We start from the raw sequence: 21398 nt of genomic DNA, 5'->3' as shown, positions 1-21398 counted from the left end.
ATTTTTGATTTTCATCATTCAAAAGCCGACAAGTATGGGTGACACGAAGCAAGTACGAGTATGCAATAATATAGGCCTTAGATACATTTACAGTTTACCAACACTGTATTTTATCACACCAAAGAATAGCAATAGAAGATTTAAAGCAGAATCGGTAAATTCATAAACGTGTGATCGGGAGGGATTTTTACAGGTTTTACCTAGTAGTTTATAAATCGAAACCGTTATAAGTGACTTAAACCGCAAAAAGGACCCACTATAAGTACTACCTAAAATGACGGATTCCAACATCCTGAAAAATAAATCTGATTACACGATTTATGAATCTGCCGGTTGCAATCCTACGCCACATTGCGCTGATTGGGGTGACAATGGACTGATTGTATTCGGAGCACATCATTCCGTTGCTGTGCTGGATCCGAATGTAAGTATAATTGCCTTAACAAAATTAAAGTAAAATTAAAAACACTTTACTCATCTATCCAAATAGCATAATGGTTCGGCCAAAATCATTAGCACTTATATCGGTCATGAAAGTCGGGTCAACACAGTTCATTGGCTGCGCCTGTCACCCTCTGCTCCTGAGACATACTTCATTTCCGGCTCTGATGATTGTTATGCATACATATGGCAATTCGATAGGCTATGTGAGGGTGGTCATTTCGAACCCCTTCAGCACAAGAGTCCAGTTACAAACATGTCTAGCATCTACTTGAGTAGTAATAAGTGGCTAATTGCTACAGCTGCTGAGCAGATAGTTTCCTTGTGGACGTTCAATACTTTGGGTGTAGAATTAATTCAAGCGATATGTAATATTAATAGTTACGTTTTTGGACTTAAAGTGTCTCGGTTGCCAAGCAGCGAGCAACTGCTTTTGGCGTATGGAAATGAGAAGGGTAATGTTGTTATTTGGGCACAAAATAACCCATTAAAATCGAAAAGCACTGATCCAGACCCCTTCCGAATGGTACATAATTTGACCGGGCACGAAGATTGGGTACGTGCATTGGACTTTATTAAAGATGGAGATGATTTATTACTAGCAAGCGCAGCACAAGACAATTTTATACGCTTGTGGCGGATATCAAGACGCACAGAAGAACAAGCAGGAGAAAACCATAATATTTGTAATACAATGGGCAAGGATGAAACTGAAGTACGAGTGGAGGAAAAAATTGTGCATTTAAGTGGTGGCAATTGGTGTGCGATAACCTTAGAGTCGGTGCTTTACGGACACGAGGGCTGGGTGTATGGTGTCAACTGGCATAAATCGAATGAATATGGTAACTAGATATATATATATTTTTTTTTTTAATTATTGTAACTTATCATTAGCTTGCACTTGGTTTATCCATTTATACTTTTTCAAATATATATATATATACTTTACAGGTATACGCCTGCTTTCCATTTCCATTGATAAATCGATTATAATTTGGGCACTTACCGATAACGTATGGATGGAACGAGTGCGTGTCGGTGAAGTGGGGGGCAATTCATTGGGATTTTACGGCGGTAAATTCTCTAGTGATGGCAAATCTATATTTGGCCACAGTTATCAAGGAGGTTTCCATATATGGCATCAATCGACGGATAACGAAAATGTTTGGACACCTGGCGTTATAGTGGGTGGACATTTTGATAAAGTACGTGATTTGGCATGGGCACCAAATGGGGAGTACCTGCTTAGCGTGTCGGCCGATCAAACGACCCGCATCCATGCACCATGGCGGCGCTCTAACGACGAAAAAATTGAGGAAGTTACCTGGCATGAATTGGCGCGCCCTCAAGTACACGGTTACGATATGCAGGCACTTGCAATACTATCACGCTACAAGTTTGCCAGTGGCGCAGAAGAAAAGATAGTACGCACATTCCAGGCTTCGGCGAATTTCAATGAAAACTTCAGGCGTATTACACGCACTCAAAATGATGCCGATGGTGATACTTTGCAAGAAAGTAAGTTTTTCTTTATATAACTTCAATTTAAATATAAATATTTTTTATATGCTGCCTTCTTGTGCTGAATTATAATTATCCCCCACCCCCCCTTAGATCTACCAACAGGTGCATCCGTACCTTCTCTCGGTCTTTCAAATAAAGCTGTCTTCGGGGCAGACATCGAATCCGCGGTGCAAGTAAAGCATATTAAAGACGAATATCCCGAAAATTATTTCGTGCCAGTCACACTAGATGCGCCACCTCAAGAGGAGACACTTATGCAAAACACCCTTTGGCCGGAAATGCAAAAACTTTACGGCCATGGATTCGAAATTTACGCCTTAGCTGCTACACCAGACGGCAAAGTGCTTGCTTCTGCTTGCCGCGCCACGAACGAGACGCATGCGCAAATAATACTTTGGTAATAGTAAATATATTATATTTGGATTATAATGGATATATTTGTAAAATAAAATGCTTATTGCGTTTTCCAGGGATACTACAACGTGGAAACAAATTCAAAAACTTGCTGCGCATAAACTTACCGTAACTCAGATGCGCTTCTCACCCAACGGCCGTCTGTTGCTTTCAGTTTCACGCGATCGCACTTGGGCACTATTCGAACGTGATGAAGAGTTCATAAATACCAACAGCCAACCACATTATCGATTCAAAACAGGATCTACAGCAAAAACGTCGGCGCACACTCGTATTATTTGGGATTGCGATTGGTCACACGACGGTAAATACTTTTTGACCGGTGGACGAGATGGAGTTCTGGCTGTATGGGCAAAAGCTATCGGTGAAACGGATGAATGGTCTGTAAGTCTTAAGCAAACATACATGAACCCTGTTATGTCTGTGGCTTTTGCGCCAGATTTTGTGACTGTAGGCGTCTATCAGCTTGCTGTAGGCTTTTCGAATGGTAATATTTTGCTGCAACAGCTACAGGAACTAAATAGCGCAGAAGAAGGAAAACAGTTACAAGTCATAAATGGAACGTAAGTGTGAAATTATCGAAATTATATTTAGGCTACAAATACTATAAATGCGTTAGCGATTTTCTGAGTTTCTTTGCATTTACAGCAAACTTATGCTCGAAAAGGCGCATGATTCTGCAGTGAATCGTTTACAATTCCAGCCATTGGGTAATAGCACTGACCGTACATCTGACGTGTTTCTGCTAGCGAGTTGTGGTGATGATTATTTCGTTAGAATATTTAAATGTACTAAGCAAAAAAGGCCAAAATAACAAAAGGTGTCAATATTAATGTAAAAAGAAAAAACATGTACATTATATTTGTAATACATAACATGCCTTTTTTGATTATTGATACTCTTTTATTTCAGTTCAATTTTAATATTTATTGTATATAAAAAATAATAATAAAATATGCAAATCTGTTATCGAGTGTATTCGCGCTGTAATAATTGGGGCAATGTTATATACATATCACAATGGGTCCGTTGCGTCTGCAGTAACTCATTTGATGGTAAAAAGCAAATATATGTCTTTCGTGATATATGGAGGTTTTTTTTCTTTGGTTGTGAAATACATTGTAACCCTCGTTCAATAATGTGTGTGACTAATTAATTAAAACACATTTTTTTGCCAAAATTCGTTTTTATTTATCAACATAGTCCCCTTTTAGGGAGATACAATCATTCCAACGCTTTTCCAATCTTTCGATACCGCCTTTGTAAAACGATTTTTCTTTGCCTTCAAAATAGGCCTCAGTTTCGGCGATTACTTCATCATTTGAGCCAAATCTCTTACCACGGAGCATCTTTTTGAGGTCTGCGAAGAGCCAGTAGTCGCTGGAGGCCAAATCTGGAGAATACGGTGGATGGGGAAGCAATTCGAAGCCCAATTCGTTCAATTTTGCCATCATTTTCATTGATTTGTGACACGGTGCATTGTCTTGGTGGAACAACACTTTTTTCTTCGCCATATGAGGCCGTTTCTTTGCGATTTCGTCTTTCAAACGCTCCAAAAATGCTATATAATAGTTGATGTTGATGATCTGCCCCTTCTGGAGATAGTCGATGAATATTATTCCATGCGCATCCCAAAATACAGACGCCATAATCTTGCCAGCCTACTGCTGCGTCTTTGGTCGCTTTGGGCGGCTTTCACCGGCTGCAGGCCACTCAGCAGACTGCCGATTTGACTCTGGAGTGAAATGGTGGATCCATGTTTCATCCATTGTGATGTACCGACGCAAAAACTCCGACTTATTGCGCGTAAATATGTCCAAACAGCTCTTTGAATAATCGATTCGTTGTTGTTTTTGCTCCGGTGTGAGCAAACGCGGCACCCATTTGGAAAACACCTTTTTCATACCCAAATGTTCGTGTATTATGGTGTGTACACTGCCTGCTGATATCTTTAGAATGTCAGCCATCTCCCTCACTTTTACTTTACGGTCAGACATAATGATTTTCAGTGTTTTTTCAACGTTTTCCGGAATAACAGCGTCATTTGGCCTTCCAGTAGATGGAATGTCATCGGTGTCTGTACGACCACGTTTGAATTCGGCATACCAATAACAAATGCTTCTTTTTGATGGCGCAGAGTCCGAATAATGTTTTTCAAGCCATTCCTGGCATTGAACAGTATTTGTTTTGTTTGAACAGTATGATAAATTAGCCACGGAATTGCTTTGAATTCATTTTTTTTAAAAACTCAAAAGTAGCGTCACTTAAAGCACTGTAACTTGTAAACAAATGGTCGGATTAACATATGATTTTGACAGTAAGCCTAAAAAGGTTGCCAACTTTCGAAAAAAATGTTGATTTAGTACTAGTGCCGCCATCTATGTGTCAGTCACACACATTATTGAACGAAGGATATATCGAAAAGATAAGGGTGCATTTAAGTTGACCCAATTTATCTATTTTTATTATTCCTAACTTCTGTTGGGTTTTTTAAAGCTATCCAGCTACAGTTTATATAAAGGCTTTTCCAATAAGAGGTGTTATTTTGATAATCAAAGAAAAATGCTATTTTTTAATATAAATGGTCAGATGATTATTTCGTTATAAATATGCCGTTAATAGTGGAAAATAACATCAGGCAAATGACCACCACGACCACGCTTACAGGACAATATCCTTTTCATGAAATTTTCCATAACGATTCAAAACGTTAATCATCTCTCCTGGTTAACAGCTAACTCCTGGTATTGGAAAACCCTTTATATTAAGGCTGTAAAAATGTATGAAATTATACCAAAAACATACACCCGTACGAAAATTTTATTTTTCTGAGTGAAGTTTAGTAATATTCTAATTAAATAAATACTATAATACCATATACTTAACCGTAGTCTTAACCATAACGATATTTACTTGCATCTATTATTGGTATCATAGCCATAAACAGCTGATATTTACATTCATTGTCATTTATTTGTTCATTTCGCAAGTGCAGGAACTAAAGAAAGATAGCAACATTAGCAGACGAGGAAATTTGTAATTTGTTCATTAATATAATGGTGTTATATACTACCAAGGATGATATAATATTGTAGAATACCAGGTTGCACCTTCCAAATTCAACGTGTCGTCAGAGCCCATGAATAAATAAACAAAAGGAAGGGAAATTACTTGTTTGTGAAGAGGAAGAGTAGGCGAAAGCAATAGAAACTACCAAACACAAGAATTATACATACACACATGCACATTCTTGCTACAGCGTCACCCGCATTGCGTTTACTGTATTTGGAAACAATATTAATTTGTGCTTTCACAATTTATTACGCCACATTTCGTTTTTATTAGTTTGTTTAGTTTAAATCTCACAAATCACAAGCCATTAACTGAATTTTCACAAACATATAATTTCTCCTCCTTTTTTTTTGTTTTATTATGGAAAGGGACCTGACGTCAGACTTGTCAAAACCGCGAAAAATGAAGTAAGTTTGGGAAGACGCCACCCAGTACACAATTCGCCTTAATTCTTGATGGTATTGTTAGATTTTCAGCCACTAAAAATTCTTCGTTCGTTTTAACTAGAAAAATTATAAAAATTTTGAATCATTCTTTGCGAGATCTTTCACACAATGAGCACGCGTCAATGGACGACCTGTGGAAGAGCTGTGACACAAATTATCGGCTTATAGACTTATTAAGTATTTTCATTTTAAGCTCTCAAGCTCTTAAAAAACACCCTTTATAATTCTATGTTCTCACGACACGTAATTCGCGAATTACCTTATTTCCACGACACATTCATAATTCCCTTTGGCAGCTCTCGTCCTAGTTATTGTTCTTTGCTTTTAATTATAAAGTTTGAAGTCCCATAAAGTTTTTTAAAAATGCTCTTAACTTTTAATTTAAACTTTTCAAAGGAGTTACAACCTTCTAAGCTAAACTTTCGAGGATAATACTAACTTGATAGTTCTTTCATTATGCAATTACTACCTCACAGTTCCTCAGAAGACAATTTGATCTCGTCCACAATTCTTGAGGTGTTCAGCAACTTTCTCGACAAAATAAGAAAATCATAAAAATCTCTTCTATTATTTCCATTATTAAAAGTTAGGCTTTTCTGGTTATTATTCAACATTTGTTACCTTTGTTTCTTTGTTTTGGTTTACTGTTACGCTTGGATTTGACAGCTTAATTCGATAAGTTTCCGATAATTATTAGGGAAGACAACGATTTCTTCTTAATTCGTAAGATAATTTACACTGAATTACTTACCAATAATATAAGTCGCTCTTAATGGTGCTCACACTCACCAATGGAAACATACACCCGTATCAGTTGAAACGATGAAACTGTAAATGAACTTTCACCACCCCATGTAAATGAACTTTCACCACCGTCCCGTTTTGTAGTATCGTATATCGTTGTTTGACCGTGTCAACTGATACGGGCGTGCGAGCGTACGTTTACGTTGATGAGTGTGAGCACCATAAGACTTTGTATTGTGAAGTGTATTATGACTGGGAGTGCAAATTACGAATGGGAGAGCGAATTACTTGCCGTTGGAACCATAGCATGAAGAGTTGATACACTGTATGGTTTGCCCCTAATTTCCGTGTTGCGTCGCCTCTGTTTGTTGTACACTTATTTTCCTTTACGCAACTCTTTACAACAACATTTTTTGTTTGTTATCTGTCGGCTTATCTCATTCTGTTGCTGACCTTAACCGCTACATATGTGAAAAACATACATGTACGAGCATACGCCGAAATAAATTTTTGGTATACACTTTTCACGTTTTAGCCACTGTGAGCGGAACTTCTCAGAACTAAGGACAATGATACATATTAAGTGTAAGGACGTTAATTTGGAACCAATACCCGTTAAAGTAAGTTACAAACACACCAAGCATAGTTTTTGTGAGGTAAAATATGTATTCGTTCCACAGATTGGTATCATTGGTGGTAGTGGTCTGGATGACCCAGATATTTTGGAAAACCGTAAGCAGACGGAAGTCGACACACCTTTTGGTAGTCCCTCCGACGTATTGATCGAAGGTGAAATTGGTGGAGTTAAGTGTGTGCTGTTGGCACGTCATGGTCGCAAGCACAACATAATGCCAACGAATGTGAACTATCGCGCCAACATCTGGGCCATGCGGCAAGTGGGCTGCACACATTTGATAGTATCGACGGCTTGTGGGTCATTGCGTGAAGACATTCATCCAGGGGACTTAGTTGTACCAAATGATTTCATTGATCGCACCACAAAACGTGCACAAACTTTCTATGATGGGGGTGCAGATAGTCCGCGCGGCGTTTGTCATTTGAGTATGTTCCCATCATTCAGTGAACGCGTGCGTACGTTACTCGTTGCCAGCGCTAAAGAATTGGATTATAATGTACACGAAAAGGCTACTATTGTAACAATTGAAGGACCTCGTTTCTCGTCTCGCTCTGAAAGTAATATGTTCCGTCAATGGGGTGGTGATATCATAAATATGACCACCTGCCCAGAGGTTGTACTGGCAAAGGAGGCTGGTCTTTTATACGGTTCTGTGGCAATTGCCACCGATTACGACTGTTGGCGCATGGGTTGTGAAGGTGTTAATGTGCAAGATGTATTAAAGACCTTTGCCGAAAATGTCTTGAAAGTTAAGAACATACTAGTGAAAGCGGTGCAGAACATAGCCAAAGAAGATTGGACAGAAGATATTTTGGATGCAAAGGTAGTGAATTGCTTACTTTAAAATATTGTGTGCATAGTATACATACATATAGATATATATATATATATATATACATTTCATTTGAATTCCTTCTTATACAGGAATGTGTTTGCAAAAACACGATGAATGGTGCAATGTGACGATTTTTACAATTGAGCAACCAAATTACATGCGAAATCATTCAACGTAGGCGACCACTAATTTCCGGCTCCAAAGCAAATGACTCAAACAATAAAAGAGCGATGTTGCCTAAATTGCATACTATTTCCTTACTATACGACTTAGCACCGGCTCCCAAACGGCATGCCGACGAAGAAGAAGCGAAGGAGGAAGGAGAAAAACAGAAAAAATCCCAATAGCAGCATCAAACCTCCAAACATGCAACCTCGTTTTATTAAGTCAGAATGTCTTTCACCAGAGTGCATTTATTAATGAACTAGTTGCTAATGTAACATTCAACATTTTTACATACTAATTGCCAGTTGTATTCCTTTACTGAAGCTTACAAGAATGTTTGTATATATGCATATGTACATACCTTCATCTATATATATAAAAATTATGCCGAAAAAAAGTGTGCGTTTGTCCGGAGTAATCTCAGCAACGCGTATAAGGAAAACAGTGAAAGTTTCACACATTGTTGGTGTTGCTTTGACAACTGTGAAGTTTGGTTGAAATCCGATAACGCGTGTGTGTGCGGTGCGTCGGTTAAGTGAGTGTGTTTTTGCTATTTGCCGCACGTATTTTTTGTACCGCACATAGCATTCACTAGAATTGAATACATTTTGGTTGTGTGTGTCTGGGCCGATTATTATGAAATTTGGTATATATATATTTTTTTCCACGGAGAAGGTTAGTATAATAGGCTTATTGATTCCACTCGCCACCAGGTGGCGCTGCCGAAGGCCAAAACGAGGACCCGGGTAACCCTAGGATGTGTTTTTACATTGTGGGTATCAAATCAAAGCTACTGATGAGTGCTTTAATACAGAGTATTTTTTAGATCTCTGAGTGACCACGGTCTCGAGATATAGCCGAAAAGGTGGACCAAGGTACCCTTGGATGTGTGAGCTGTGGATGAAAGCTTTTAATAATTTAATTTTTACTGCCCGTTTCCGGGATAAAGAAAGGAGATGGAGCTGGAGATGGAAGAGGAAAAGGAATAGCTACAGGAAGAGGAGGAGGAAGAGGAAGACCACTTATTATTAAAAATTAAAAAAAAAATTCTAAAAAAATTTTAAAATGTTACATATACGCTTATTATATAAACGTTAATCTGAAGTCAGTTATAGTGAAAAATTCATTGTATCATTGCCGGCGTGATTGGTGATCGTTTCCTTAATTTTTTGCAGAAAGGTTATGCTAATATGAGATATTACCCAAGAATGATAGAATGAAGATTGCGCCCATCAGAGAAAGAATGGAAAGAATAATGAGATGGCGCCTATCGTGGTTCCGTTACTTTGCTCTCAGTGAATTTGACAACGAGTTACGTGATTTTAGCTCCAGTATGGCCAGATTACCATTTTCGTAACTTGATTTAGCATTTTTTTTTTTGTTATTTAGTCTGAGAGTTTTAGTTCTTTCTTCATGACATTTTTCTAGCCTGTTCTAATTAAAAGTAATGTTTATAATTTTGCAAAATATACATTTTTTTTTTAATTAGTTCACTTATTCACTTTGTTTTATTTAGCTTTACTTTTTTTAACATCTGGTGGCATTGCCCGCGATTGGAGGTGTTGTTGGTGTTCTTCATTCATTCTAGCATTCACTAGAATTGAATACATTTTGGTTGTGTGTGTCTGGGCCGATTATTATGAAATTTGGTATATATATATTTTTTTCCACGGAGAAGGTTAGTATAATAGGCTTATTGATTCCACTCGCCACCAGGTGGCGCTGCCGAAGGCCAAAACGAGGACCCGGGTAACCCTAGGATGTGTTTTTACATTGTGGGTATCAAATCAAAGCTACTGATGAGTGCTTTAATACAGAGTATTTTTTAGATCTCTGAGTGACCACGGTCTCGAGATATAGCCGAAAAGGTGGACCAAGGTACCCTTGGATGTGTGAGCTGTGGATGAAAGCTTTTAATAATTTAATTTTTACTGCCCGTTTCCGGGATAAAGAAAGGAGATGGAGCTGGAGATGGAAGAGGAAAAGGAATAGCTACAGGAAGAGGAGGAGGAAGAGGAAGACCACTTATTATTAAAAATTAAAAAAAAAATTCTAAAAAAATTTTAAAATGTTACATATACGCTTATTATATAAACGTTAATCTGAAGTCAGTTATAGTGAAAAATTCATTGTATCATTGCCGGCGTGATTGGTGATCGTTTCCTTAATTTTTTGCAGAAAGGTTATGCTAATATGAGATATTACCCAAGAATGATAGAATGAAGATTGCGCCCATCAGAGAAAGAATGGAAAGAATAATGAGATGGCGCCTATCGTGGTTCCGTTACTTTGCTCTCAGTGAATTTGACAACGAGTTACGTGATTTTAGCTCCAGTATGGCCAGATTACCATTTTCGTAACTTGATTTAGCATTTTTTTTTTTGTTATTTAGTCTGAGAGTTTTAGTTCTTTCTTCATGACATTTTTCTAGCCTGTTCTAATTAAAAGTAATGTTTATAATTTTGCAAAATATACATTTTTTTTTTAATTAGTTCACTTATTCACTTTGTTTTATTTAGCTTTACTTTTTTTAACATCTGGTGGCATTGCCCGCGATTGGAGGTGTTGTTGGTGTTCTTCTGCTTTCGGCACTCAAATCTCTCTCTCGCTACTGCAGTATTGCCTACCTTTCAATATAAAAACGCACTAAAATTCCTATTCAAAGAAAATAACACAACAAATTTTATTGAATCATTTAAAGAATTTTGTATGCGTGACAAATTGTCTTTAGAATGTGCGTTTTTTTTTTTAATAAATGTGTTATGCTTATGTACAATTTAATTTATAAGTTATTTTTGTCAAGCGAGACTCTTTTGTTAAGGGAACGACTTATTTGCTATATTTGAGGTTATGTAATTAGATAAGGTACTCTTTTTGTAAAAATGTCAGTATGGTTTCTTTAGTATTTTCTGGTAATTTGTTGCTTATTTTTATAATGAATACACCTCTTGATGCCCTATGTCCCACTAAGGATTGATGGCCGGAAGAAACGATTACACCTCTATGGTTTTAATCCGCATTCAGTAAATTCAAACGCCTTTTAAAATGTGTAAAAAGTAAGTTTTCAATCTTAAGAAGAGTTGAGAGAGGGACGTTTAATATTCTTCCATAACCTTAAAAGGATCAAAAAATTAAATTCACATTTTCAAAATATCAAATTTTATAAAAACCAACTAATTTTCATTAGCACTAAAATCTTCTCAGAGTGACCTTTTTTAACCTTCTTTTGTATAATAATACAGTTTTTTTTAAAGCCAAAGTTTCGGTAGCTTTAAATTAAAAAAAAGAAACAAACACGAAACTTCAAAATTTTCGCATTTTCGGTATAAAAAAGCACTAAATTTATTGCGAAGAGCAAATGGTTGGCAATACTGCACAACTCAGCAAACTTGACGTCACGTATTCTCTGATGGGCGCAATCTTCTTTCTATCATTCTTGGGGCGAAGGAAATCCACCTTGGGCGAAGGTATAAACACTATTCTTCACACGTTCTTTTCAGTGAACAATTGTAGAAACAAAAATGGCAAGGCGTAGACAAAATATTGGTCGTCGTTCTGTAGAAACACAAAACAGGAGAAATTCAAGAGCAAATGAAACAAACGAACAACATGAAAATCGTCTTACAAATTGTCGAGACCGTCAAGCAAGGTCACGTTCAGCTCATTCATCTGCTGAACAAAGAGCCACGAATAGATTGCGAATGAAACAACATCGTCAAAATGCAAGACGTCAAAATCAAAGAATACGAAATCAAGAAGCAAGGCAAATCGATCTAAATAATATTAACTTACATCGTGTTGCGTTTCAACACAATCCTGTGCTTGAGGATAGTATGCTTAGCTCGGTGAATATTGGCACAATGAATACTATCTGTCAATATTGTCATGCATTAAAATTCGAGTTTGAAACACCTGGCATGTGCTGTGCAGGCGGCCAAGTTAAATTACCGACTTTAAATCGACCACCAGAACCGCTGAATTCATTGTTCTCAGGTGAAACTCCAGAATCAAAGATTTTTTTGGAAAACACTCAAACATATGATTCATCATTTCAAATGACTTCTTCTGAGGCTGATAAAATTGTGAGAGACAATTACATGCCAACAAATGGTTTATCAAACAATAACATCCAAATTCATGATTTGATTGATTTAGAATACCCATGTTTTTCTCATGCCCAACTTTATGTTTCATGCTCAAGAGTTGGTAAGCCATCGGTATTGTTCATTTATTCAACAGCGCATGGAAAAAGGAAGAATATTGTACACCAAAGAGCATTACAATAAAAAAAGTAATAAAGTAAATCACATCAAACGTTTTTTAATTGGTACTACTATTCAAAACTTCTTTCATTACTATTTATGCGCGAGAATTTTTATAAAAAACACACAGTCTTTTTCGGTTTAATTCAATTAATTAATCTAGATTTTTTTAAAGACGACCAGCGCAACGGGCGGGTTTTCGCTAGTATATACATAAATAAGTAAACACTTTCTTCAAAGTTGCCAATTATCAAATATATTCGTTGCTGGACCTTCGGAACTGATTACTCATTTATATGCTGTCTATGATTTCCTTTTTCCAATCAAAGATATTTTAATTTTTTATACCTTCTGGTTTCGAACCTGTTATTCTTAAAATCGTAAAAACTTATTGATGAAATGTCGTTGTGTAATATTTACTTTTAAAATATTTGGAAACTATAAGTTAAGAAATTTTAACAAACAAAATTTTAAAATTTCGGAGTACAAAATTTTTTTTAGGAAAAGCAAAACATAATCATGGCGGCGTGTTCTGAAAGACTTGCAGGACCAGTAACTCCAAACACAAAACTTCAGGAAGGCTTCTGTAGTTGCATGATCAAAGTAAGGCGATGTTCTGAAACTATTTACCGGAAAAAATTGAAATTTTTCGTTCTCAAAGGTTGGTATAATTGGCGGAAGTGGCTTGGATGACCCTGATATCCTAGAAGGGCGGCAAGAAAAAACCGTTACTACACCATTTGGCAGTCCTGCGGATGTACTTGTTGAAGGTACAATAAGCGGGGTCCGATGTGTGCTGCTTGCGAGGCACGGTCGTAAGCACAACATAATGCCAACTAATGTCCCATATCGTGCCAATATATGGGCGCTCAAAGAGGCGGGTTGCACGCATGTGCTTGTGTCCTCAGCATGCGGCTCGCTGCGAAAAGAGTATATGAGAGGTGACTTGGTTATACCCGATGACATAATCGACCGTACCACCCAGCGTATTGGAACTTTCACAGACGGCAAACCCGGCAGTCCACCTGGCGTTTGTCATTTACCTATGTCGCCTTGTTTCAATGAAGCCACGCGGCAAGTGTTGATAGCTGCAGTTAAAAAACTCAATTACACCGCGCATGATCATGCCACAATGGTGTGTATTGAGGGTCCGCGCTACTCGTCAAAAGCGGAAAGTAAAATGTTTGGAATGTGGGGTGGCGATTTAATTAATATGACCATTGTACCTGAGGTGGTACTGGCTAAAGAGGCGGCTCTTCTATATGCTGGAGTGGCAATTGCTACCGACTACGATAGTTGGCGTGAAGGCCAAGAAGCTGTAAGTGTAAAGCAAGTAGTGGATACATTCGCTAGCAATGTCGATAAGGTGAAAAACATAATGAAAGAAGCAGTGAAGTTGATAGCGCAGCAGGACTGGACCGAAGAAATTCAGAAAGCAAAAGATTTGGTGAAGGATAACAATCAGGCTTTAAAGTAATTGCAAAAAGCCTTGCACTTTCAAACCGAGCGTCAAAAAAAGTGAAGTATGGACAACTATGAGTACCTAAATCTCCATTTAAATACTGCAAACAAAAATTTTTGGTATAGTAAAATAAAATAATGCCGATTATTCGAAATATTATAAAATTAACTGCATTCAAATTTCATTAAGAAATTTTAAATAAATATACTCTCAAAAAATACTTATGGTAACTTTTCTAATTTGCTATTTAAAATTCTACCCATTCAGTCTAAAAATAAAAAATTAGTGATAGTTTTAATTTATAACATTAATTTTAGTATTTATCTTTGAATATAAAATAGTTATTGGCTTGATATCGTGTCCATACATTCGTCATTTATGGGCATTTACGTTCCACTTGACCTTTGCCAGACTCTTCATACTCTTGCGACGAGATCCACATTTGTTGGAATGTACCAATACTGGCCAAAATCGATCCACCGATCCAAGCGCCAAAGCGACGCTCCACACTACCGTTCGCGGAAATCATTTTCAAACGTGTGTTGGATGGTGCACGGAGCTGTAAGTCACGATTAAGCCGCTCTGGAAATCCTTGCAATAGCGTATTGCCTCCAGTTACTACGACAGAGCCGAAAAGCGATAATCGCACATCTGCATCACACATACCTACGCTTGTGGAAGCCAATTGACCTGCTCCGAGCATGGCGTGATCAAATAAACTTTCTGCCAACTTAAAACGCTCTGAACCGAATTCCTGGTGGTAACCATTAGGGAATTCATAGTGTACGCTCGGTATTTGTGCAGCCACGCGCTCGTCATATGGATTCTCCAATACTTGTAATATATTCATTTGAAAATCTTGCAGAAGTGATTTAAGCATATAATTCTGCCAAGACTGAGTTAAGTTTTCGGGTAATTTTCGCAGCGTGAAACGAGCAGTATCACGTTCTTTAACCACATCTTTTGACGCGATTTTGTATGCGGGCGATAAATCAATACCCTGTTTTTCAAGGTGCTGCCGACACTGCATTGATAGGTAGTCACCACCGAGTGGTGATTTTACAACTGCCTGAGAAAGAACATAACCCTCGTGCACGGGCACTGCGGAAGTATGAGTTGCGCCGCTATCTACTACCAATGCAGTTGCACGACCGCTGGAGAATGCTGCCAAAACTGCATTTTTTACCAAATAGAAAGCTGGCACATTATATTTTTCGAACATAAGTTCAGTCAATTTTTCGCGATTGTTGCGCACATTCCATGAGGCTTCTGAAAACAATACAGGGTGATACTCGGGTTCCGATTGTATGACCTTGGCATAGGTGTAGTCAATAACTTTTTCGAACAAATCCCAGTTGTCGATCATACCATCTTTCATATAGGTTTGTATCTCCATTTGTGTTCGCGGTACATTCACATATGTAGTATCCACATAATATTTGCGGGTGTCTGCATCTGTGAAAGAATTTTGAGTTGATGAAATAGAACTATAATATGATGCCTACTGCACAGGCTTACTATTCTGCGTTATATTGTTGTCCGATTTTGTTTCCATATCCATATTTGTATCCGATGCAGAAGGTGCTACCCCAACTACAGAGGGAATCTCTGCCTTTGGGGTATCCTCTTGTGCGTAACCCACGCGCAAAGAGTGATGACCGGGGTCGAAAACAAGTGCACCGATTTCATCACCGCCATATAACATATTGCCGGCACTCATTTTGAAATATTCGGGTGTATTTATAAACTTTTTCTATCCGTATTTGCAATTTTTCTCAAATCACCGGCGTTTGGCGTTCACTTATTTTTGACATTTAGTTTTTTGACATTTGACATCTATTAGTGCTGCAAAGTTTAAATTGTACAATGTTGCCACATAAAATTACAAAAACAGACTTTTATGAACAGACTGAATATGTAGTGGTGCCACTGAAATAAATAAGAATGAAAATAAAACTCAGTAAGCCTCAGCCTTTTATCATGAGGCGAATATGATAGGAATATATATATATAAAATTGGCGCGTACACCCTTTTTGGGTGTTTGGCCGAGCTCCTCCTTCTGTTTGTGGTGTGCGTCTTGATGTCATTCCACAAATGGAGCGGCCTACAGTTTCAAACCGATTCCGAACGGCTGATATTTTTATGAGGAACTTTTTCATAGAAGAAATACACTCGGAGGTTTGCCATTGCCTGCCGAGGGGCGTCCGCTATTAGAAAAATGTTTTTTCTTAATTTTGGTGTTTCACCGAGATTCGAAACTACGTTTTTTCTGTAAATTCCGAATGTAAGTCACGCACCGATCCATTCGGCTACGGCGGCCGCCCAGGAATACCAGTTAGAAATAAAAGCATCAGACAAAAGACATAATTTTAAATAACACTAAGAAATCACATTTTAAAAAACTTAAAACAGAGAAGATTAAGAAAAATACGTATGAGAAAATGGGAGTATATGCAAAGTTAAGAAATAAATATTAATCGGAAATAAAAGCGCAAGCAACAAATGTATAATAAATACAGACGAAAAAGGATTTTTGGGAAAGCAAAGAAGTAATTGGAACGAAAAAACAGTAAAAATATATTGCGTAGAGCTTGAAGTGGTGAAATATAACGATGATAATACAATTGCAAATGCGTTGTGTTTGCCGCACTCTACAGCAACAGCATTGCTACTTGCCTGTTTTTGCTACTCGGCTGATTAGCTGCCGCAATAATGCCGAAGTTATTTCGCGCTGAACGTTTTGTTTGAAAATATGGACACATGGACCAATAACTTCATTCGATTTGAACTTTATTTACGCTTAAACCAATAAATAAACATAATTAAACTTGAAAGTAGTATTTAATAAATAAATACTTTCTTTTCATTTTCCATTTTAACTTGGCAGGGAAAACTTGTATAGATGTTACGCTTGATAAGCTAGTGTTGAGTATCAGATAAAACGAATCATTTTGGCATTACTGAAAAATAGAAAAAAACCTCATAATAATTCCTCTGAGTTCGATCACTGGATTGCAAAATAAAAGTCTCAATTAATGGCAACACAACTGGCTTTATTTAATTTTAACACTTAATCGCTTTACTTTACGTTTGCACCTTTAACTTACGATTGAATACCTTCTGCGCGTGCACCTATGCTTACATGTGAGGTCGGTCCATAAGGTCATGCGTTTTTTAAAGGTAGTTTTAAAATTAATAAAAAATCAATAATATATTTTCCTTAATTATTGACAATGTCTTCCCAACGTTTAGGCAAATTTTTAATTCCCTGCTCAAAAAATTGTTTGTCCTTGGAGCCAAAATACGCTTCGATATCCCTTTTTATAGCTTCTTTTGGGGAGTAGTTCTTGTTACTCACTCATATGGGATTGAAGTCCACGGAAAAGGTGATAATCACAAGGTGCAATATCCGGAGAGTATGGTGGATGCGGCGTTAGCTCCCATCCGAGCTCGTTCAGCTTGCCTAATGCTTGCCTTGCGGTATGAGGTCTTGCGTTGTCGTGGTGAAACAAAATTTTGCGTCTATTCACTAAAGACGGTTGATTTTTGTTAAGTGCCTCATTCAGTTTTGATAGCTGATGGGAATAATAATCAGCCGTTATCGTCTGGTTTGGTTCCAGAAGTTCATAATAAACAATACCGGCCATATCCCACCAAATAGACAGGAGAATCTTTTTGGGGTGAAGGCCATCTTTCGGGGTCGGTTCTGGTGTTTCATCTTTATCTAACCATTTGCGTTTCCGAACAGGATTATTGTAAAGAACCCATTTTTCATCACCAGTAACAATACGGTTCAAAAAACTTTCATTTCCAAGCCGTTGCAGCAGCTGTGGAGGTTGGCGACGGAAAGTCTATGCGGAACCCATTTTCCCAGCTTTGAAACCTTTTCCAACTGAACCAGGTGCCTGTGAACTGTTCCATGCGATGAATTTAACCTCTGAGTTATCATATCGACTGTCAAATTTGGCTCAGCTTCCACGAGTTCGAGCAAGGCGTCGGAGTTAAAGACTTTAGGACGAACAGCGCGCGGGGCATCCTCCACGTCGCAGTTACCACTTCGGAATTTTGAAAACCAATTTTGCGCAGTCCTTACACTCACGCTATCTTCTCCGTGAACAGTGTTTATTTCTGCAGCAGCAGTTGTTGCATTTTTACCACTTTTATACAAAAAAATACAAAATATGCCTCTTACACGCGTTCGAAGATTCCATTTTATTTTTTAACAACACGTGCTTCTATCCGCGATTCAAATCATTTGTTGAATGCACAATATATCAAAGAAAATATAAATAGTTCCGTTATATTCCGCGATTAATTTTTTGTATGGAAAAATCGTACAAAAGTGAAATCATGGGTAAAATACGCATGAACTTATGGACTGACCGATATTTTAAGTCATCATCTGTGAAGCAATGGGCTGTAATTTTGTATGTTTGCCAGCCAATTGATATTTCTTGTGACGCTCACATTGGCACCATCTTTGATCATTTTGGTTTTACAGACCAATTACCCTTCTTTGCAAAAAAGGATTCACCCAGAATACCGGCCTCCTTCTTTCCTCTTCATAGTACAAATCAAACAATGTTTTCAAACAATCAAAAGTGCTTGCGCAGGACTGGCACGTATTGGCTTACTGGACGACATTTTCAAAACGACAATAACATAACATGGCAATGCCAACACATAAGATATTGCCTTCGCATCCAATCAAATTTGGCAGTTGTTATAAAATGAACAATTGAGTGTCTAGATGTTGAGAGAGTCGAAAGCACCACCTTGGAGCTGTGTTTCATAAACAGTACAATTTCAGCCATTTCGTTCTAAAAATTCATAGCTGTGAGTTTTGAAGATCGTTTATTTTCCAAAGTAGTAAAATTTCACGAAAAGTTGGTTTTACTGTTTTTATAAAAATCTTTGATTGAAATATAGTTTTCCGATATAATACCACTGCTTCTTGCTGATTGAGTGACTTTAATATACGAGTATTATAATTTTCTACGCAAACGGAAACGGAAGTGCTGTGCATTTAGCCGAGTATTTTATTATTTTAAACTTGTTCTGCTATTAGAATTTGTATAGCGCTAATTGTTAGTCATCGCTATCGGCCAATTGAGTGACTATGGAACAAATTTGATCGTTCAAATATTTATACATCACAATTAGTGATATAACTATTCCCAGAACAATGTGTACCTTAGAAAATGTAATTAGTAGACTTAAAAATTGTGTGATGAGAAAATATATACCGAATGTCTTACCATCAACAAGTTCGCAATGTTTATATCCACTGCTTGAAATAATAGCAGCCTAAGCTTGCAGGCTAACAGATTTTGTATACGTTTCAGTGCAGTACGAGTGTGTTTTTCTATGAAGATTTTTGATTTTAAAGCCCTTTGTACACCCACAAGCAATTGAGATTTCTGAAAATAACAAAAGAAATGATAGAACTTACATTAAAGAGTAACAAAAAAAGTGAATAATTAATAGCCATATCCGCACCACTTTGTTGTAAAGGCTTACGCTCGTGCACAAACACAAATAATCCCAGAAGATTAGCACGTAAATAGCAATGTTGGCGGCATAGAAAACACGCCTCCACGATGGAGAGAAAAATATATGCCAACTAGCTTCGAAATACACTAACGTATAAACTCCCGCCAGTAGACAAAAACTGTTCATCACTAACAATAGAAACAACTCCTTATCCAATGCTGTATTCACAATTTGTATTTCGTCAGACAACTGTTCTAATCGTCCATAGTACTGATCCAATCGTTTTTGCTTATCATTTACTGGCATTCTCACATAAGTATTTAGTGCACTAGCACTAACTTCCATTTCAATCTTGTCGTCCGCAATTTTCTCTTCAGCTACCAATTGTTCCGTCCTCAGTACATCCTGCAATTCCGTATTCAGCTCCAGTAACTCTTCGCGCAGGAACCAACAATTAAGTGTGTATAATTTCAAAGCGCCTGCCAAAGCAAAGTGTGGAATGAATAGTCCATAGCTTATGAAAATATTATCCCAAGGCGGCAGTTTGAATTCCATTTCATAGGCAATATACAAAGCAAAGCAAAATGTAAGCAGAAATGTTGAGAATACTAAAAAATAAGCAAATGCCTCCTCTATGCTGAATTTTCGCGCAAATACTCGCGAGGAAAAGCATGCAATACTATTGCATGCACGCCCAACTTCAGCCATTGCAAACAGCCGGAATATGAAAACCATCAGACCCAGCATTAATTGTACACGGATCAGCTCCCAGAGAAATGGTGACACATCGTGGAAAATCTGTAGTAGCGGTGAGTGTATGAAGTGCTGATTCACGCAGATCATATAGAAAAGTGCAAGGACGATGAAATTAATAAGACCCCATAGGGATAGATGATAACGCTGGGTGTTCGGTTCAAAACTGTATAGCTGAAAACCAGTGAGTAGTAGGAAACAGTTGCTTATACGTAAAATGCGTTGCCAATTCATTTTAGTGCGAGGAGAAAATAAGTATATTGACTGTTCGATGACTAAAATATACTAGTTGGTTCAATGTTATGGGTATGAGGGATAAATATTGCATGGAATTTTATAAAATTGTGTAAAAAATAAACATGCTTTGTTAATATTTTAAGATACTCATCTGTGCATATACCGTAAAATGAGCGCGTTTAAAAACAAATGACATTTGACTGAAATGAGTGATGTAATTAAGCGGAATGAACTTAAACTATCAAATTTAATTTTGGTTATACAAATTATAATTATTTATACTAATACTAATATAGTAGCATCTATTATATACACTAAGCAGCTGAAGGCATTGTTGCTAGTGCTGCCACAAATATGTAATATATTTATTTATAAGTATATTTCATTATATTAAATAAATAAATAAAATTAAGCGGAACTATGGGCGAAATAATCACACACTTTGTTTAAAAAAATTGCAGACGACATCATTTGTTTTTATATTTAATGTTATTATTATATTAATATAATTAGTGCAAAATAGTATGGGAAATTGTCTTCTGGAGCGATAAAATAAGGGTCAAATGCATTGATACTCAAGGAAAGAAGTGCGTTAAGCATTAGAAATTTCTTAAACATTTTTTTAGAATTCTGGTCTTTGGTTACATACGAGTATAAATCAAGGTCTGGTTTAAATGATCAAAAAACCAAAACAAAACAAGTAAAACATGGTGGTGGAACCACTTAAAAAGTTCATAGTGGGCATATCACTCAGTATTATTGGCCTATTTCATAATTTAAATATACTAAAGTACACCATGAAACCATTAGAATAAATTTTGTTTCTGTAGACACGCGTTTGTGATTTACTGTTATTTACAAGTATTGTATATGTGCTATTTTTTTGCCCACTACTGTATGCACTATACTGCT

General features: G+C 37.1%; 5 protein-coding genes across 5 annotated transcripts; 3 read left to right on the top strand and 2 right to left on the bottom strand.

Moving 5' to 3' along the window:
• The first annotated feature begins 141 nt into the window (after window positions 1-141).
• LOC128868210 (elongator complex protein 2) lies at window positions 142-3357 on the top strand. Its single transcript, XM_054110040.1, has 6 exons — window positions 142-424; window positions 491-1283; window positions 1393-1959; window positions 2056-2362; window positions 2436-2942; window positions 3028-3357. The coding sequence occupies exons 1-6, from the start codon at window positions 275-277 to the stop codon at window positions 3191-3193; spliced, it is 2490 nt and encodes an 829-aa protein (XP_053966015.1). The 5' UTR covers window positions 142-274; the 3' UTR covers window positions 3194-3357.
• Window positions 3358-6904: 3547 nt separating this feature from the next.
• Window positions 6905-8576, top strand: LOC128868211 (S-methyl-5'-thioadenosine phosphorylase-like). The gene is made up of 3 exons (XM_054110041.1): window positions 6905-7261; window positions 7322-8101; window positions 8203-8576. The coding sequence occupies exons 1-3, from the start codon at window positions 7211-7213 to the stop codon at window positions 8239-8241; spliced, it is 870 nt and encodes a 289-aa protein (XP_053966016.1). The 5' UTR covers window positions 6905-7210; the 3' UTR covers window positions 8242-8576.
• A 3021-nt stretch (window positions 8577-11597) lies between these two features.
• Window positions 11598-14222, top strand: LOC128866601 (S-methyl-5'-thioadenosine phosphorylase-like). The gene is made up of 3 exons (XM_054107464.1): window positions 11598-11745; window positions 13042-13143; window positions 13202-14222. The coding sequence occupies exons 2-3, from the start codon at window positions 13060-13062 to the stop codon at window positions 14015-14017; spliced, it is 900 nt and encodes a 299-aa protein (XP_053963439.1). The 5' UTR covers window positions 11598-11745; window positions 13042-13059; the 3' UTR covers window positions 14018-14222.
• A 69-nt stretch (window positions 14223-14291) lies between these two features.
• LOC128866600 (actin-like protein 6B) lies at window positions 14292-15829 on the bottom strand. The gene is made up of 2 exons (XM_054107463.1): window positions 15521-15829; window positions 14292-15457 (listed from the first exon to the last, which is right to left on the bottom strand). Exons 1-2 carry the CDS (start codon window positions 15720-15722, stop codon window positions 14379-14381), a joined length of 1281 nt encoding a protein of 426 aa, XP_053963438.1. The 5' UTR covers window positions 15723-15829; the 3' UTR covers window positions 14292-14378.
• A 1321-nt stretch (window positions 15830-17150) lies between these two features.
• On the bottom strand, window positions 17151-20602 carry LOC128866929 (uncharacterized). The gene is made up of 3 exons (XM_054107982.1): window positions 19503-20602; window positions 19262-19423; window positions 17151-19196 (listed from the first exon to the last, which is right to left on the bottom strand). The coding sequence occupies exons 1-3, from the start codon at window positions 20481-20483 to the stop codon at window positions 19092-19094; spliced, it is 1248 nt and encodes a 415-aa protein (XP_053963957.1). The 5' UTR covers window positions 20484-20602; the 3' UTR covers window positions 17151-19091.
• Between the last annotated feature and the right edge of the window lie 796 nt (window positions 20603-21398).

This window comes from Anastrepha ludens, chromosome 6, assembly GCF_028408465.1.
Source record: "Anastrepha ludens isolate Willacy chromosome 6, idAnaLude1.1, whole genome shotgun sequence".
NCBI lineage: Eukaryota > Metazoa > Arthropoda > Insecta > Diptera > Tephritidae > Anastrepha > Anastrepha ludens.
This window is presented reverse-complemented; position numbering and strand designations above follow the sequence as displayed.

Bases quoted from the DNA above. Each gene is read 5' to 3' on its own strand.
- LOC128868210 (XM_054110040.1), top strand. From the start codon at position 275: ATGACGGATTCCAACATCCTGAAAAATAAATCTGATTACACGATTTAT. The intron at 425-490 runs GTAAGTATAATT...CTATCCAAATAG, and splicing joins TTGCTGTGCTGGATCCGAAT to CATAATGGTTCGGCCAAAAT. The intron at 2,363-2,435 runs GTAATAGTAAAT...TGCGTTTTCCAG, and splicing joins CATGCGCAAATAATACTTTG to GGATACTACAACGTGGAAAC.
- LOC128868211 (XM_054110041.1), top strand. From the start codon at position 7,211: ATGATACATATTAAGTGTAAGGACGTTAATTTGGAACCAATACCCGTT. The intron at 7,262-7,321 runs GTAAGTTACAAA...TTCGTTCCACAG, and splicing joins TGGAACCAATACCCGTTAAA to ATTGGTATCATTGGTGGTAG. The intron at 8,102-8,202 runs GTAGTGAATTGC...CTTCTTATACAG, and splicing joins AAGATATTTTGGATGCAAAG to GAATGTGTTTGCAAAAACAC.
- LOC128866601 (XM_054107464.1), top strand. From the start codon at position 13,060: ATGGCGGCGTGTTCTGAAAGACTTGCAGGACCAGTAACTCCAAACACA. The intron at 13,144-13,201 runs GTAAGGCGATGT...TCGTTCTCAAAG, and splicing joins TCTGTAGTTGCATGATCAAA to GTTGGTATAATTGGCGGAAG.
- LOC128866929 (XM_054107982.1), bottom strand. From the start codon at position 20,483: ATGAATTGGCAACGCATTTTACGTATAAGCAACTGTTTCCTACTACTC. The intron at 19,424-19,502 runs GTGCGGATATGG...TGTTATTTTCAG, and splicing joins TAAGCCTTTACAACAAAGTG to AAATCTCAATTGCTTGTGGG. The intron at 19,197-19,261 runs GTAAGACATTCG...ACATTTTCTAAG, and splicing joins ACATTGCGAACTTGTTGATG to GTACACATTGTTCTGGGAAT.
- LOC128866600 (XM_054107463.1), bottom strand. From the start codon at position 15,722: ATGAGTGCCGGCAATATGTTATATGGCGGTGATGAAATCGGTGCACTT. The intron at 15,458-15,520 runs GTAAGCCTGTGC...ATTCTTTCACAG, and splicing joins CAACAATATAACGCAGAATA to ATGCAGACACCCGCAAATAT.